Source organism: Diplotaxodon limnothrissa, linkage group LG18 (assembly GCF_057381915.1).
Source record: "Diplotaxodon limnothrissa isolate DT_005_m linkage group LG18, D_limnothrissa_male_GT1.1, whole genome shotgun sequence".
Classification (NCBI taxonomy): Eukaryota; Metazoa; Chordata; class Actinopteri; order Cichliformes; family Cichlidae; genus Diplotaxodon; species Diplotaxodon limnothrissa.
In genome coordinates, this window is record NC_140613.1 from 38,955,120 (window position 1) to 38,971,750 (window position 16,631).

The window sequence follows — 16,631 nt, forward strand, 5'->3', positions numbered from 1 at the left end:
TGTTCGAGATGTTGAGCAGGTGGTGCTTGTGATGAATGCATACAGAAGGGTGAATGTACTGGGGTGTGAAGGTGTCAATGGCAAGGACTCACTCTGGCCTTGGCAGCAGGGGTGGAGGGGTCTGATGTCTTGTTGTTCGGGGTGGAAGAGACCTGAGGAGACAACCAGCACCCCTGGTCAATACAACCTCCAACCAACCAAATGCTACACCACAACGAGGTGGACGACATGGGTGTGATCAAAAGAATGCAAATGCCTGGACCAATTGTGTGAGTGTAATGGATGTTAGAGCTACTTAAAAAAGAAGCCGAAGAACCAAATACATTAACCAAATGTGTGGGTGTATGAATAATATTATATAATTGATAGTAGTGGCACCGGTTAAATGTTAGAATTTATTTTTGGGACAATTTAGCATGAAGATCAGGAGTATTGTGCATTCAGATGGTAGAAAACTGGAACAGATGGAGCCTTTTTAAAACATGACATTAGTACAAATGTAGTAACATTTTTCTTTTGTTAGTGACAAAAGCTAATCAAATACCATCACAAAAAAAGAGTGTCGGCTTATTTATACAGTCTGAAAACAACAAATCAAATGTCACATTTCTGGAGTGTACCACTGCTCACATAAACAGCACTGATATTATTGCTAAATACTGAGGTGGGAAAGGCTATTAGTCACATAAACTGCTCCTGAATAGAAAATGTAAACATAAGCAATTTAGTATCACAAAAGACTGAATGAGTCAGTGCCAGTAATTACGATGCAGGGCGCCGATGTGTTTGTGTAAAGAAGCTTTCAAAGAGTAAAAGCGTGTTTTGAAAAGCAGGGAAGATGCTCCTGTGAAACACAATGCCTGAAAGAGTGAATGGAGCGGTTAAGTACAGTTCATAGCAATATTTTCCCTTCCGACTGCTCTTTTGTTACACACAGAAAAGTACAAGGTCAGGGCAATTTCACAGAACTATTTGCACAGAAAGCAACAGCTCCTTTTCTACAGTAATCTAACTTTAATTGGCCATACAATCATGACTAAACGCTACAGGTTGTGGAAGTTAAGCGTTGCTGAAAAGGTGCATGGATTGTGTTCCCCTGAATGGGAGTAGTGGCGACGTCTATGCTGGATACAACAACACCCAACCAAACACTGCAGTATGACCAGGCAGGAGAAAGTAATGGATGTGAAAGGAAGATATTAACATAAATATTTGTTAATCATTGTGCACCTATTTTGGTGCACAGAAAGACACTTTGTATCTGCAATTTCAGAAAAGGTCACTACAGACACATGGAAATGAAACCGATGTAGTTAGTGCAAAAGAACGCAAATTAACTTTGACTATCTAGAGAAACACAAAAACATACAAACAAGTGGACAAAATGTCAACAAGTGTATGAGGAATGCAACTATTAGTTGTGAGAACATTTAAATATAATTCAACATTTTGCAAAGTAGACGTTCTTGATCAGTGTAAAGTAAAAAGTGTAAAGTGTGCGTGTTAGTCCCCATAGGGAAATAGTTTCTCTGCATTTAACCCATTCACCCAGTGAAGCAGTGGGCAGCCACCAATGTAGCGCCCGGGGAGCAGTGTGTAGGGACGGTACCTTGCTCAGGGGTACCTCAGGGTAGCCGTTCAGTGGAGTCGAACCCCCGACCTTCCGATCATGGGGCCACCACTCTACCTACTGAGCTATCCCTGCCCCGATTATCTGAATGATCAACATAAAGCTTGAACCCATTAGCTTAGTTATTAGCATTCAACCCTACCAGAACCTCTGAAGCTCAAGAATAAACATATTTTATTCCGATTTCATTGTGTGTGCACGTATGTAAATTTGCCTGACTGTATTTTGCTACTCTTTAGCTAATACTACGACGGACGTAGCTAGTGCGACATCAACCATTTTCATGGCTGCAAAACAAAAGACGATGCCACCAGGAGCAGTAGGTGCGAAACACTCATTTGTTAATGACAAGTTATTAGCCAATTAGCTTGTGATTTTATAATAAACATAATTCTCGATTTTGAATCATGATATGACCAAGTTTTATAAAAGTGACTTAATTTTTTATTCAGTATGAACCAAAACAAGTGAACGAGCCTGTTAACCTGTAAACAGACAGCAAATCACCGTCCGCTGGCCCTCAGATAAAGAGCACTTTACGTACACAGCGTGAGGCACTTCCCCATTAGCTTTTTTTGTTTTTTTCATATTTGGAAGCCACGTCCATGTTTTCTACTATCTGTGCATAAACAGAAAACATTCACAAGTAAAAAAACACATATTAGCCATTTCCCTGCTTCTGTTTTCCAAGCCTATCCAATTGATCTCCAGCTCGAGCTTTAGTAAGCTCAAAACGTCTGAGAGAGACGTCAAACTTCTCAATAACTCCCAACAAGAAAGAAAAAAATCCCTGAACATTTTCCAAAATGGCTACTTTCTCAGCACAATATTGTTCTGAGGCAAAACCACTCTCTGACGGACAATAGAGAAGATATAATGGATAGAGTGGACACATTATTTCACATGGCAGGGCAGACAGAGAGAGGATGATGCCTGTGATTGAAAGCGACGGCACACCCCTTCCTCTAGACACACTGTCACATAACATTGAAGGGAGACGGACAACACAGTCATGTCTCTGATCCATGTCATGACATGCTGGGCAACTTTAGGGTGGTGGAATACAGGTAGCATGCATGCTTCCTGTTCTGTATGTCATTCTGAGATAGAACATCATCTGTCAGAACATTTGCATTGCAGCAAGATGCTGTTAAAAACTGGATATTTCAGAAAGAGGAATATGTTAAAAGATTGATGTTAGAAGGACGCTGGAAAACGAATATAGAGTTGTAAAGTTGCTATTTTCTCAGTTAACATGTACACGCCCTTTAAAATGCCCACAGTGCAGAAGTGACATGTTTCTGAGTTATTGTTATTTCAAATGGTGTCAAATTATATACACTCAGTAGCTCATGTGAGGATTGCTTTTCTCTCTTACTCTCTTCTCGTTTGGCTCTCAGCGGTCGCACTTTTCTCCTCTCCCTTATCTTCCCTGCTTAGCTTCTTATGTCCTTGTCTTGTCTCGTGCTTTTTTCACTTTCCTGGAACACACTCTCACAGTCTGTTTCTAAAACCTAAAGAGAATTATGGATTTGATCACCTGGTCTCTGAATGCTATTGACACCCTTTTCTCAACGAGAAGTCTGGGCTCGTGAGAGCCCGAGTGCCCTGGAGGGACTTTCCCTGCCGGATACACGATGGACGGGTGGCAGACATGCAGGATCGTGTGCCTGGCGGGACTGTCGATCGAAGATGCTGAAGATATCTACCTATTCGGAACCATGATAACAGGGTTCTTGCTGATCGGAGCTGGCTTGGCCCTGGCTGGAAAATTAAGAAAGCGGAACGGGCTGTTCAAACTCCCCCAAGGCTGCCCACTGGGATTGAAACGATGGGACGAGGTGCGGCTTCTCAGAAAGGGCTCACTGAAGGCAGCATGGTTAAGAGCTTGGAGGCGCTAACGGCTGCAGTGAAGGCTCAGAATAACACCTCTGAGCGTATATTGGATTACATCAGGGAAGAATCCACTCGGAACAACACCTCTGGATTACACGCGGGTCGTGAGGTCTCAGAATCTGCTCTGTGAGCAAAAGACTGAAAAGACCACAGAATTGAAGGTAAATAACATCATGGAGAAACTCGCAGCTATCCAATGGGAGATTGAGAGACCAGTGTCGGAGTGTTAAAAACAGCTTGAAATTCTCATGAGTTGTTTCTAAAAGAAAAATCACCATTATGATGTGGCTACCCCTTCGGCGCCAGCTGTGGGCTCAAGGCCGGAGGCGAACAAAAACACCCTGATAACCACTGTGTTGAGTCTGTTCCTTCCCATTCCATGCAAGGCCACCTGGGTTGGCTGGTAGACTGTTTACTTACCCATTTCACTGCAGGGCAACCTGCATGTGGCGAATAAAGCTTTAATTGATTGATTGATTACTAGTGTTCTTCTCTACTGTAGGTCTAACCATAGCTGCACCGTGCCAACGGCACTGCTATACGGCACTGCAAATATAACTGAATCCAGTGTATTCCGCAGAGTCAGAGCATGTAGTCATCTGATCGTTTCTGCACTCCAGGCACTGACATTGTTTGTACAGAATTATGAGGATCCAGGAACACATTTACAATGTTTCAGGAAATCCACTTCTACTGCGAGAAAGATTTGCAGTGCTGTTCTGAGAGTTTGTACCAGGACCTATTATACAGTTAAGGTAAAACACTTGAAATACTTTGAATTCAGCATTTTTCAACACTACTTTTATCTATTTAAAAAATGTTATCTGTTTCAGAATGACCAGGAATTAAAAAGAAAAACTGTAAATTAACTATGAAATATGCAGAGGTTAAATTAAATATATTCTGACATCCAATCTCAATCCCAGAGTAAAGGAATTAATTCATGTTATTATGCTGTATAACACACATGCGCTATTTAAAGTACAAACCACCCATCGCCAAATCATTCGCTGTTACAAGAAAAGCATTCATTCATGAATCTTGACAGGTACATCACTGTCCTGAATTATTCATAGTACTCTCTTGTGCTGTCTCTTTGTCTTACCTTTCCTCCACCAGGCTGGTACTTGATGTTGTCAATGGAACCAATCTTGGAACGGACGTTCTTTAGATCTGGTGTTGGAGCATTGATGGGTCGGGGGGTGCGGGGAGCACGGGGAACAGCTGGTTTCTTATCCAGGGGAGTCTGCTTGGGCACAGGGGGTTTGGTGATGACCCGACGGCGGTGAGTGGCACTGGATTCTCCATTGGTGGAAGCAGCCGGGGTAGCAGGAGCGGCGGTTGAGGCTGGGCGAGGACGGGCTACAGAGAAACAGAAATTATAATAAGTATAATTTATATATCACTATAATAGTATAATAATTTATATTCTAGTATAATATAGTAAAATTTGTGAAAATGTAAAAGCCTACCACTATGTCATTTACTTTTTATGAAAGTATGCATTGTTTTTCCTTCCTACTGTTGCCAAGTGCTTGCTCACAGGGTTTGTCTGATTGTTGGGGTTTTCTCTCTATTACATTTAATGCTTATACAATAAAATATGTTGCTTAATTATTTAATCTAACATACTTATTACTCTATATTACCCCAGTTCTACCAGTGTTGTGACACTTCTGCCAGTGTTTGAATAAAATCATGGAGGACAAAATTTTTGGGCTGCATCTGAAATTTTGGTGGTAACCTTCTCCCACGTTTGGGCCCAGAATTTTGTGTTACCATGCTGGTCCCTGCTTTGATAAAATACCTCAAAGTGGTCCTGAAGTGGATACAGGGACCTGACTGGTAGAAGAAGTACTGGAAATACCCAAGGAGCTTTTGTAGTCATTGATGTCTGTGAAACTAACTTACAACTGCATGAAAACATGTGTATTGTGTAGTTTGTGTATCCCCCCCCCCAAAAAAAAATTAACCTGTTATTTTAAGTATTTTATGTTTCTTACGTGTAGTCTTGGGTTTCTTGGCCTCACTGGTCTTGCTCTCAGTTTTGTCGTTCTTGTTGGCTGTAAGTGGAAAACAGAAAACAGGTTTTTTCGCCATAATTTTTAGGTAGCAATACAAAAAAAATAATGAGGCATTTCCAGCCTCAGGTGGTGCCCCTCTAGCCATTCCAAAAATAGGCTTAAGGTTGTGAGGAGTTAGGGTACTTATTTTAATGCTCCAGAAAGAAGAGGGAAAAAAGGAATATAGAATATATATTAGATTAGATAGAACTTTATTAATCCCTCGGGTGGGTTCCTCTGGGAAATAGGTTAAGTAAAAAGAGTGGAAAGGTGAGCATGAAAGGAGTATATATATATATATATTTATTAGGGGTGCAACGATACTCGTATCGCTATTGAACAGTTCGATACAGTGCTTTCGGTTCGGTACGCATATGTATCGAACAATACAACATTTGTAATTTATTTTATCAACTTTCCTTCTGACGATGCTGTCTGTGTTGAGAGCTCAGTGGATCTGCGTTCGACTACTCCGCCTAGGCTGCACTGTCGAGCGCTGATCCACTAAGCGCAGCGCAAGCTAGCAAGACAGAAGCTAAGCTCGTTGCAACATGGCAAATTGAACCTCCCCCACCCTCATTCATACGGAGCCCCGCAGGGGACATGGGAGAAAAAAAAATTAAGACGGACTCGCAAAACTTTTGCGAGATCTCGCAAAACTTTTGCGAGATCTCGCAAAAGTTGAAATCCAACAAAGCTACTTAGTTGTAATATTACTCTTTCTGGGTCACAAAATACACTTTTAAGATATTTTGAGGCGTGAATGTAGTTGTGTAATTGTCAGATACCTGCTCGGTTTACAAGACATCACATATTTGCAAAAGTGCTCTGACGTTTTCGGAGATCTGACACCACTATCTCGAAGCTAACGGGAGGTCGAGACCTACTACAGCTGGGGGGAACACCGCTTTCCCGGCACATCGTGCCTCGACCTCCCGGTTGGCTTCGAGCTGGCGGCCTCCGAAGAATGCAGCTAAAACTTTTGCGAGATCCCGAGTTTGTTTTGCGAGATCTCGCAAAAGTCCGTCTTAATTTTTTTTCTTCTCCCATATCCCCTGCGGAGCTCCGTACATTCAGATCTGGCCTTTGGAACTATTTTGGTCTTCATGTGAAGTATGACCCTGAAGGTAAGCGCGTCATGGACAAAACAGTATGTCGGATGTGCCACACAATGCTCAATTACATGGGTGGGAACTAGTGCATTAGCGCAGTTTGCTCGTTAACGTGTTGACGCTGTCTAGCCCCACGCACTGGGCAATCCGCGGTAGCTCGTTAACGAAGATTTGCCGTGTTGTGGCATTAACGTCATTTCAGATTAACGCTGACAGTACTAGTGGGAACACAACGAATATGACTGCACATTTGCACCAACATCATCCTAGTGCAAAGACAAGTGAAAGCAGACAAAAACAACAAGCACGCATGCTACAAACTTTACCCGAGTTATTTAGACAGCCGTTAGCACATGATTCTCCTTATGGGGACCTGATATGTTTAATATGCTGCTGAGAATATAGCCCAGAAGAAGCGTATAGTATAGCTTTTATTTTGGAAAGAGACATTTCTCTGTAATAAACTCTCTTTTCCAAAGATGAGGGATTTCTCGATCAGATCGATTTATTTTTTTATTATTTTGTTGTTTCAGCAACATTAAATTTAAAAACTGTACTTTTGAGTGAAAATATATATTTATAATTTAAATAAATGACAAATTAAAAAGGCATTAACATTTTTTGTATCAAAAAAATATCGAACCGTGACACCAAAGTATCGAACCGAACCATGAATTTTGTGTATTGTTGCACCCCTAATATATATATATATATATATATATATATATATATATATATATATATATATATATATATATATATATATAACACCCTGTTGAATAGGACACTTCTTTTCACATTAAATTATAGTAATGATCCAATAATATGACAGACAACATTAATGACTAACTTGAGCTGAGACTTCAATATTCAGCATCTCATGAGTTATTTGTTTATTCTCAAGTCTGTGGACACCAAATCGAAGCTATAAAGAGAGTGAAGAATAGACATGTACAATCACTGCTGTTGTCACCTCCTGTCTAGCTGATGTTACAGAAAACTGTTAACCGTACTAACACACGGTAAATTTAGAAGTGCTAAATCACGGCTCTGCCATTCTTACCTTGCTGTAGAGTTGTTTTCTTACTTGTTATTTCCGAAAGACAAGAAAACTTGGATGAACTTGTCACATTTTTTTTTGTGTCGTTTGGTTTTGGTTACTTTTGGGATTAGTTTTGATCATTTTAGTTTCTTTTATAGTATTTCAAATATTTATATTTACATGCAATATTTAGGCAAAGTAAAATACATTTAGAATAGATATGATTATACAGACCCGACAACCAAATCAGCTGACTTACAGACTGATCAAATAATCAAAGACTAAAACTAAAAATGTTTTGTCAATATTGTGTTTAATTAAGCTTTGTGAGTGTAGACTATTGTTTATCACTATATTATATGTTTCTATATGATGTAGTTTGAATTTATCACACCTACTTTTAGGTTTTATTGGCAACGATGTGATTATTTAACTGATATGTTCTGCCCATAGATATTTATTTTTCTACAATATTGCAGAGCTGACTGCTTAAAGGCAAAATCAGACAGAAACTCAACAATTTCTGGTGACATGAAGTTTGTTAACTGCATAACATGAGTTTCCAGTAACAGTATGTACAGTTTTTGATAAAGCCACAGTATGTAATACTGCTGTGATGTGACAGAAACATCATGGACTTGGACATAACTGTTGACACTGGGGCAAAAGTCTCAAAGAGTAACGGAGCACTCATGCAGCTAAAATGAAACATAAACCCTACAGCACATAACACCTATTGCTGTGAACTGGGTGACTGAATCATATTGTGTGAGGGTACACACAAAAAGCTCATATCTCCCTTGCTCTGAGAGGTGAGATACTGTTTGTCATGTGCAGACAAAAATACCAGTTGGGCTCTTCAAAAGCCAGCACTTGAATCTGATTAAGTCTAACATATGGTAGCAATTCAGTTAGCCTGTTGATGCAGCCTGGAGCAGCGCCAGTGTGCAATGCAAGTCACTGTTCGAGCTAGAGCAGCGAGTGAAGTTTCCTGTTGCAGAGAATATGTTGAGATACTAATAAAGGTGATCTTATCTTATCTTATCTTATCTTATCTTATTTCATATCATGCAAACCGGTACAGTCAGATATGCTGCAGGTGCAGCAAAGGAACTGATGCTGCACTGTATCCTCGTACCTGCAGTCTTGCCTGCAGCAGTTGCAGAGGAGCCATTCTTACTGGCAGTTGTACGGGGAGCGGGCGTGGCCTTTGGCACAGGTGGATGTTTTTCCCCATTTTCTGGAGTCTGAAGAAAAACCAAAGAAGAGATAAACAGCTGTGTTCCTGAATTTTACGTGTATGACTTTGTGTATGACTGCTGTGTGCATAAGGAGTGTTTTCCAGGCTTTTATAGTGCAGCCAAATGCAAGTAGAAAATGAAAGTGACAAGAGAAAAGAGGAGGCTAACGTTTTAACATTGGGAGATTAAAAAGGACATTTGCGACAGATGGTGGCTGATATCTGGAACCACATGGAACAATCAGGGCTTTTAAAATGATAGTAGGCAAAAGATTTGTATGAAAACGCTCTCAATCAGTGGAAGACCTGTGTCATCCAAGCATGGCCAACAAGAGGACATTATTAATAGCATGACCACAGGATTATACAGTATGTTTAATTTCAGAGTCCATAATCCAGGGATCTTCAACTCCAGTCCTCGAGAGCTACTGTCCTGCAGCTTTTAGATGCATCCCTACTCCAACACAGCTGAATCAGGCTGTGTCCCAATTAAGAGACCGCACGCTTTAAGTACGAGCACTACGCGTACTACGTACGGTGCATACTATAAGTACGAGAAGTGCGGAAGAGAGAGGCCTGTGAAATGGGACGGTCTAGCCTTCGTCACGCTGTTCAGGTTGCCTAGCAACCATGATACTAACCACGAGAAACGTTTCATACAGCTTTGTGTGACAGAAATGAAGGAGAAAAATGTTTTTTTGCTCCTTCATTTTTGTCATGACATCACTTTGATTAGTTGAGTATCTGAGGCTGAGACCACAGGACTGTAAAACATGACTGTTGTTGGTCTTCATTTCTGTGCTGAACAGTCATTTTAAGATTAGCTAGTAAATAACAATTAGCTAATGTTGTTCATGAGACTAAAATCATCTCACTGTGGTAATGTAAATATAATATGGCCAATATTATATGTATTGTCAGATTAGTATGATATATATATCTATATATCTATATATCTATATATATATATATATATATATATATATATATAAAATTTTATATTTCCTATCACCTTAAATCTTCAGTCAAAGACAAGTATCTTTGACAGTGTATATACAGATGTGTTATACATAAGAGACAAATATTGTTCTCTTAATATGTTCGCATTATTACATTTAGCTTGCTTACATATATGTGTAAAAAGAAAATGTACAAGCTGTGATAACTGTTTCTGATAGAATGAAGAGTAGACTGATATATGAAATATTCCTTTATTGGGTGAGAAAATCAGACCATGTCATAACTGCTTTAAGTCATACAGAATAGATATCAGAGCCTTAAACAGGCTGACTTCTGCTAAATGGGTCAAACTGGGCAGAAAGTCTACAAACACATAACATCCTTATAGAATATGATGTAACACTATAGATCAACTTACCTCAGAATATATAAAGCATATAAACAGTTACAGCAATATGATGCAACAAACACAGCAGTGCTACTGATCCAAAATACTCAAAGCTTCATAGAACTGAAACAAACATTTATTTTAGCTCCATTCTGCTGCTGATACATACTTTAGGTTTCTGAACATTAAACTTGTTGCTGCCTTTCATAGTGCGTAACTTGAAGGCCCTGAGTACTTTCTCCCACACTGAAAACACTGGGATGATAAAATTATTTGAACATTACCTAATAAGACTGATTCAGGACAGACAATTAGTTATGTTAAACTTTCCTAGCAGTCCTTCACAAACAGGGAACAGTCTGTCTATTCTCTCCATCTGTCAGCTGCTGCTGGCTCTTCCTCCTCCTCTTCCTCACACACTGCTGAGTTTGTCCTGGTGGATCATCAGGGGTGCAAAGCCTCACAGATGATGTGCAGCAGTGGGTCCCTCAGTCTGTCCTCACTCTGGACACTTGCAGTTGTCACACATGGAAATCAAATGTGTGATAAGCTGCAGGATTCAAACAAGTGTAACTTATAAACACATGTTCAGACTTTTATTCCACAATCAGAAAGAAAAAGAGAGAGAGTGCAGGACAGACAGACAGGTGACAGTCTCAGGTGTACACACTGCTACAAACAAGAGGATTTAGTGTTTGTGTTATTACGAGTGCTAAACAAGAAGAGTCCCAGATGGTACAGTGGACACACGTGTGACTGCTGTGATTAAAGCATCTTTCTTTCAGCTTAAGGAGTGAACCGTCAGCTCGTTCAAACACACGTTAAAGTCTGTTTGGCTCGACACCACCGAACAGAGGCAGCAATATAACATAGCTAACATTAACAGTGCAGTGAATCCTGCTTGTGCCGTGATATTCAGGACTGCAAACCGAGCAGCATCACTGACTTTCAGCCTGTTGTGTTTGTGGATATATGACTGACTTTAATTATCCATGAAATCATCACATTCTCTGTAAGATTAAGGTCAACTATATATATATATATATATATATATATATATATATATATATATATATATATATATATTGAAGTAGAGGCTTTAAAACCAAGTTAACGCTGAAAGTACAAACATCACTAATGTCACATAACTTTGCCGACATGTGGCCAACAGTAATGTTTTAATGTTCTTTGTTATTAAACATTCGCACATAAGTAAGTGACATCATATTCAGTACTTACTTTTGACAGTTCACTCTTCTTCTGCCGTCTGCCGTATTTTTCGGTAAAATTATCCACACCCACCGCTGCGCTATGAATTGTGGGATATATGGGACCACGAAGCGTGCACCGGACTGTCACTACCATTGACTGTAGCTACCCGATCCATACCGGAAACCCGATCGGTTCCCCGCATGCGCAAATCTTAGGTCACTTCCTCTCTTTGCCAACATTGCGACATTCAATATATTTGAATGATACGGTTAGCGCCCAGTTAGCACCTAGTATTTCTCAACAGCTCTGCCTCCTTTTCGACTACGGGGACATTTAAACAATGGATAATCCGTATACAAACAAATGCATGCTTTTCTCCTCAACACAGAGCGTTCCCCGATTGAACAACAGCGCCGTAAAATAAGAAAAATGGCGCCTAATTAATAATACAGACTTTGTAATATGTCACGTGAAGATTCATCAGCCAGATGAAGTGTTCACTGACAATTGACAGTGATAGCGGACATCATCATCACTATTCCAATCAATCCTCTCCACACAGACAAGCATAAACACACTCGACTATCACTAAATCAAATTTAACACACGTTTTGTAATGACGCTAATTCAGTTTACAATAGGGCTCATTCGCTCGGTCAGCAGGGGGCAGTATCCTCGTACACTGAGGAATAAACTGCCATTAAATGAACAGAAGAAGAAGAAGAAAACATCTGCGCATGCGCGGTACGGATCGGGAGTCCTGATCCGTAACTATCTTTTTATTTTTCGTTTTTGTCTACATTATATTGAAATGTTTCATTATTGGAAACATTTTAAGAGATTATTATTCTTAACATCTTAACAGATACTCTGACCCATAACTATCGTAAAATGCTTCAACCGGAAGTAGACACCTTTTGCGCATGCTGGGTATCAATCGGGTTTCCGGTACAGATCGGGTAGTGACACGGACCACGCTTGATATTTGGGGAAATCGACGGCGCATTTGGAGTACACTTTGAATTGGGACAGCCGTCGTCGCGTGGCGGTGACGTAATCGCACTCAAAATGCATACTTCAAGCGTGCGGTCTCTGAATTGGGACACAGCCTCAGATGGCTGAATTACCTCTTCAGTGTGCCGTCAAGGTTGGCAAAGGCCTGGTAACAAGCCATTAATCTGACTCAGGTGTGTTGGAACAAGGATAGATCTAAAAGCTGCAGGACAGTAGCTCTCGAGGACTGGAGTTGGAGGCCCCTGCCATAATCTAATGGGCAGTGGTGGTTACATCGATCTTTCATGTATGGGTGAAATATATATTTTAAAATGTGAAATGGCATGTAAGGATCCTATTTTATAACTCTGAAATACATATCTAGATATTAATGTAGACTGAGAGTCATCCAGTCTTTACCAAATAAAGACATAGCTTGCACTGAAGATATACATGTAACCTTGTGTCTTATACTTACCTTGGCAGCCTTAGCAGAGCTAGTTGCTGTTGGCGGCCGCTTGGCAGCAGTAGGTGTAGTTGCCTTGGGTACAGGGCTTTTTTTATTGGCTGAAGCAGTGGTGGGGGAGGGGCGTTTGGCCGAGTTGGCCTCGCCATTTGTGGAGAGAGTGGATGGGCGTGATTTGGCAGAATCTGGTTTGGTGGAACCTGCATTAGGCTGGTGATTATGAAATTAAAGAAGCCAAAATAATAGTAAAAAAAGGAGGACAGCGCAGAAAAGAAAGGAAGAAAAAGAAAGACAGATAGAAAAAGAAAAAGCTGCAGTGAACTCAGCAATGACTGCAATGACAGCGTGATATAGCAGCCCAGCCAGCAACCATAGATAATCATAAAACAGGCCATAAATTATAAAACCGACTAAGCAATTTATAACCAGCTTAGAAAGGTCATGATTACTAAATAATGAAATTACAGGCCTCAAGTGAGATAAAATGAGCAGTAGCCCACAGCTGCATGTAATATGGAAATTCAATGTCAGACACTGGACAGATTCACAAACACGTCAGCTAGCATGCAGTTAGTGGACAATGAGTTTCATTTGTGTAAGCTTATAATGTAGAAAGTTGTATGAAAACTCTCTGGCCTCGTGGCTTTAACGTAAACAGTTAGCTTAAATGCTACCTACTGGGAACATGTCAGTATGAAAGCGGTTTATTTGCCAGTTGGTCACTAAAGTTCTTTGGGTTTTTGTCTTTACTCCTAAATTTATACTCATTTACTCCAAAGGTGATAGTCTATTATGTATATAATTCTGTTCTGTATGTATACACTTGTTTCATTAACAGTAAAGCAGCTAAAACCGATTAATGAAACAGGTTCAATAGAGGGGAAACAATGAGACAACCTGAGGCAATACAAATGGTTTTACAGGTCAAGATATTTTTTGTCAAGAACATTTTTTTGTCACTACTAGCCTCAGTGTAACTATTACTAGTATGAGACAATAACTGGACCCTACCAAGGTAGCACAGAGTATCCAACTCCACCAGAATGGCACATCAATACATGCCAGTGCCAGAGGTTTACTGTGTCTAAAGAGCATAGAGGAGATTCCAGGAAACAGGCAGTTACTCTAGGAGAGCTGAAAAGGGTTGGTTCTTAAGCCAACATCAAAACCGGTATTTGATCCTTTGTCTAAGGAGGAATAGGACGAGCACTGCCAGAACTACAAAATGACCCCCAGGAGGCCACAGGTGTGAATGTTTCTGACCAAACAATCAGAAATACACTGGATGGCTCAAGGGCCTGACGTCCTCTAGTGGGCTGTATTACTGTTTGTCCATCCATCTATCCATCTTCTTCCGCTTATCCAGAGCCGGGTCGCAAGGGTAGCAGCCTAAGCAGAGAAGCCCAGACCTCTCTCTCCCCAGCCACCTCCTCCAGCTTGTCCAGGGGAACACCAAGTCCACCAGAGAGATATAATCTCTCAAGCGTGTCCTGGGTCCCAGTGGGTCATACCCAGAACACCTCACCCAGGAGGCATCCTTGTCAGATGCCCGAACCACCTCAACTGGCTCCTTTCGATGTGGAGGAGCAGTGGCTCTACTCTGAGACTCTCCCGGATGGCTGAACTTCTCACCCTATCTCTAAGGGAGAGATATTGCTGTCTGTAATATTCTTCAACATGTTGCTCAACATCAGTTTGGTGGTGGGTCAGTGATGCTCTGGGAAGGCATATCCATGAAGACAGGCACAGACCTCTACAGGCTGGGAAACAGCACCCTGGCAGCCATTAAGTATCTGGATGAAATCCTTGGACCCACTGCTGGTGAAGTGGGTCCTGGGTTCCTCCTGATGGACGACAATGCCAGGTCTCAAGTGGTAAGAGTATGCAAGCAGGAGAATTTATCCTGGAGAATAAAGGATGATTGACCCCAACGCTCACTTAACGTGAATCCAAAAGAACACCTCTGGGACATTAGGTTTCAGTCCCTTCGACACCGCCAGTTTACACCGCAGACTGTCCAGAAGCACAGTGATGCCCTGGTCCTGATCTGGGAGGAGATCCACCAGGATACCATCTCACTGGCAGCATGCACACAAGCACACGGGGGACATGCATACTACTGAGTACCATTTTGAGTTGCAGTGAAATTTCACACACATATATATATATATATGTGCATATATATATGTGTGTGTGTGTGTGTGAAATTGCAACTCAAAATGGTTGTAATTGTGTGTGTGTGTGTGTGTGTGTGTGTGTGTGTGTGTGCACGCACGTGTGTGTGTAATGTAGTCCTGTCAATCAGAAAATAAAACAATTATTCCAACTGGCGCACCTCAAACGCTATTCACACCAAGCTTAGGGTTACCACCTATGATGTCATGGGCCTCAGAAGGTAAAATACTGGTGTGACCAAGACTTTAGACAGACACACACAGACCTCCCCTAGCACACACACAAGAGATAAAGGAAATATGTTTCTGTGATTTCTGTGATCAGCTTCTGCAGCATTTGTAAGCAATTGTGTGTCTTGCTCAAGGACACTTCACAGGCTTTCGTTGCAACTGTGGGAGGTCAGACTTGTTATTATCGGGTGACTGCTTTTACCACGATGACTGTGCAGTTTGCGTGCTGGAAATGTGCGTAGATGACACTAATTATTCTCTTTATGCGTGTCTGTATGTGACCCACCTTGCTCTTGCTGTCAGGGCTCGCCAGGGTCTTGCTACCATTCCCTGTGGGAGACTTGGCCGTCCCTTTCACACCCTTCTCCTCCTTCTTCTCATCTTTGTTGGTCTTCTCCGGCTTGTCCACCTTTTCCGCCTTGTTGTTTTTCTCCGCGTTCATCTTCTCTAGCTTTTCCTCGTTTTTGATTATCTTCTCAGACTTCTGGTTCTTGTCTGGGCCGTAGTCCTTCTGCTGTTCTTCCTTCTTGTCAAAGTTGTCAATCTTGTCTGTTTTCCCAGACACGGTGTCTGTCTTCTCCTGCTTGTCTTTGTTGTCAGATTTAACTGCGAAAGAAAGAATGCTGTCATTAGCGTCAGACTATTTTAACAAACCCTGTTGCATAATGAGTAACGGGATGTGACTGGAGACAAAAGAGCCCACATATATAAATTCAAAATTGTAACAAAATTCTAATAAATGTCATCAAATATCAAGATTCTGTTCAACTTACAACATGATTTTGAAAGCTGCTTTGCAGTAAGCAAAAGGGGGATGTACATATTATGTGCAGTCTAGTTCATATTCTCAAAATCTCTATATCTCTAGCTTAAAAAAAAAAACAAAACAAAAAAAACGCCACTGCACTTTACAGGAAAGGCCAGAGTCATCTTTATTTTCTGAGGCGGCTGAAGTCCTTCAACATCTGTTGGACAATGCTCAGGATTTTCTGTGAGTCTGTTGTGGCCAGAGCTATCCTCTATGCTGTTGCATGCTGGGGCAGCAGGTTGAGGGTCGCAGATGCAAATAAACTGATCCGCAAGGCCAGTAATGTTGTGGGGATGGAGCTGGATTCCCTTAAGGTGGTGTCGGAGAGGCGAATGTTGTCCAAGATAAAGACAATGCAGGATAATACCTCCCACCCACTCCATGACGGGCTGGCTAGTCACAGGAGCACGTTCAGT

The 16,631-nt window shown here is 41.1% G+C and overlaps 1 protein-coding gene across 1 annotated transcript in view; it reads right to left on the minus strand.

Annotated features, from left to right (window-relative positions):
* The window catches only part of LOC146614159 (uncharacterized), a 124,031-nt gene that overhangs the window by 11,806 nt on the left and 95,594 nt on the right, over window positions 1-16,631 (minus strand). Inside the window, exons 7-12 of the mRNA XM_085378090.1 lie at window positions 15,694-16,013; window positions 13,015-13,212; window positions 8,882-8,990; window positions 5,530-5,589; window positions 4,632-4,888; window positions 93-152 (exon numbers count right to left, since the gene is read on the minus strand). Of these exons, the coding sequence (XP_085234216.1) occupies window positions 93-152; window positions 4,632-4,888; window positions 5,530-5,589; window positions 8,882-8,990; window positions 13,015-13,212; window positions 15,694-16,013 (1,004 nt within the window). The remainder of the gene's footprint in view (window positions 1-92; window positions 153-4,631; window positions 4,889-5,529; window positions 5,590-8,881; window positions 8,991-13,014; window positions 13,213-15,693; window positions 16,014-16,631) is intronic.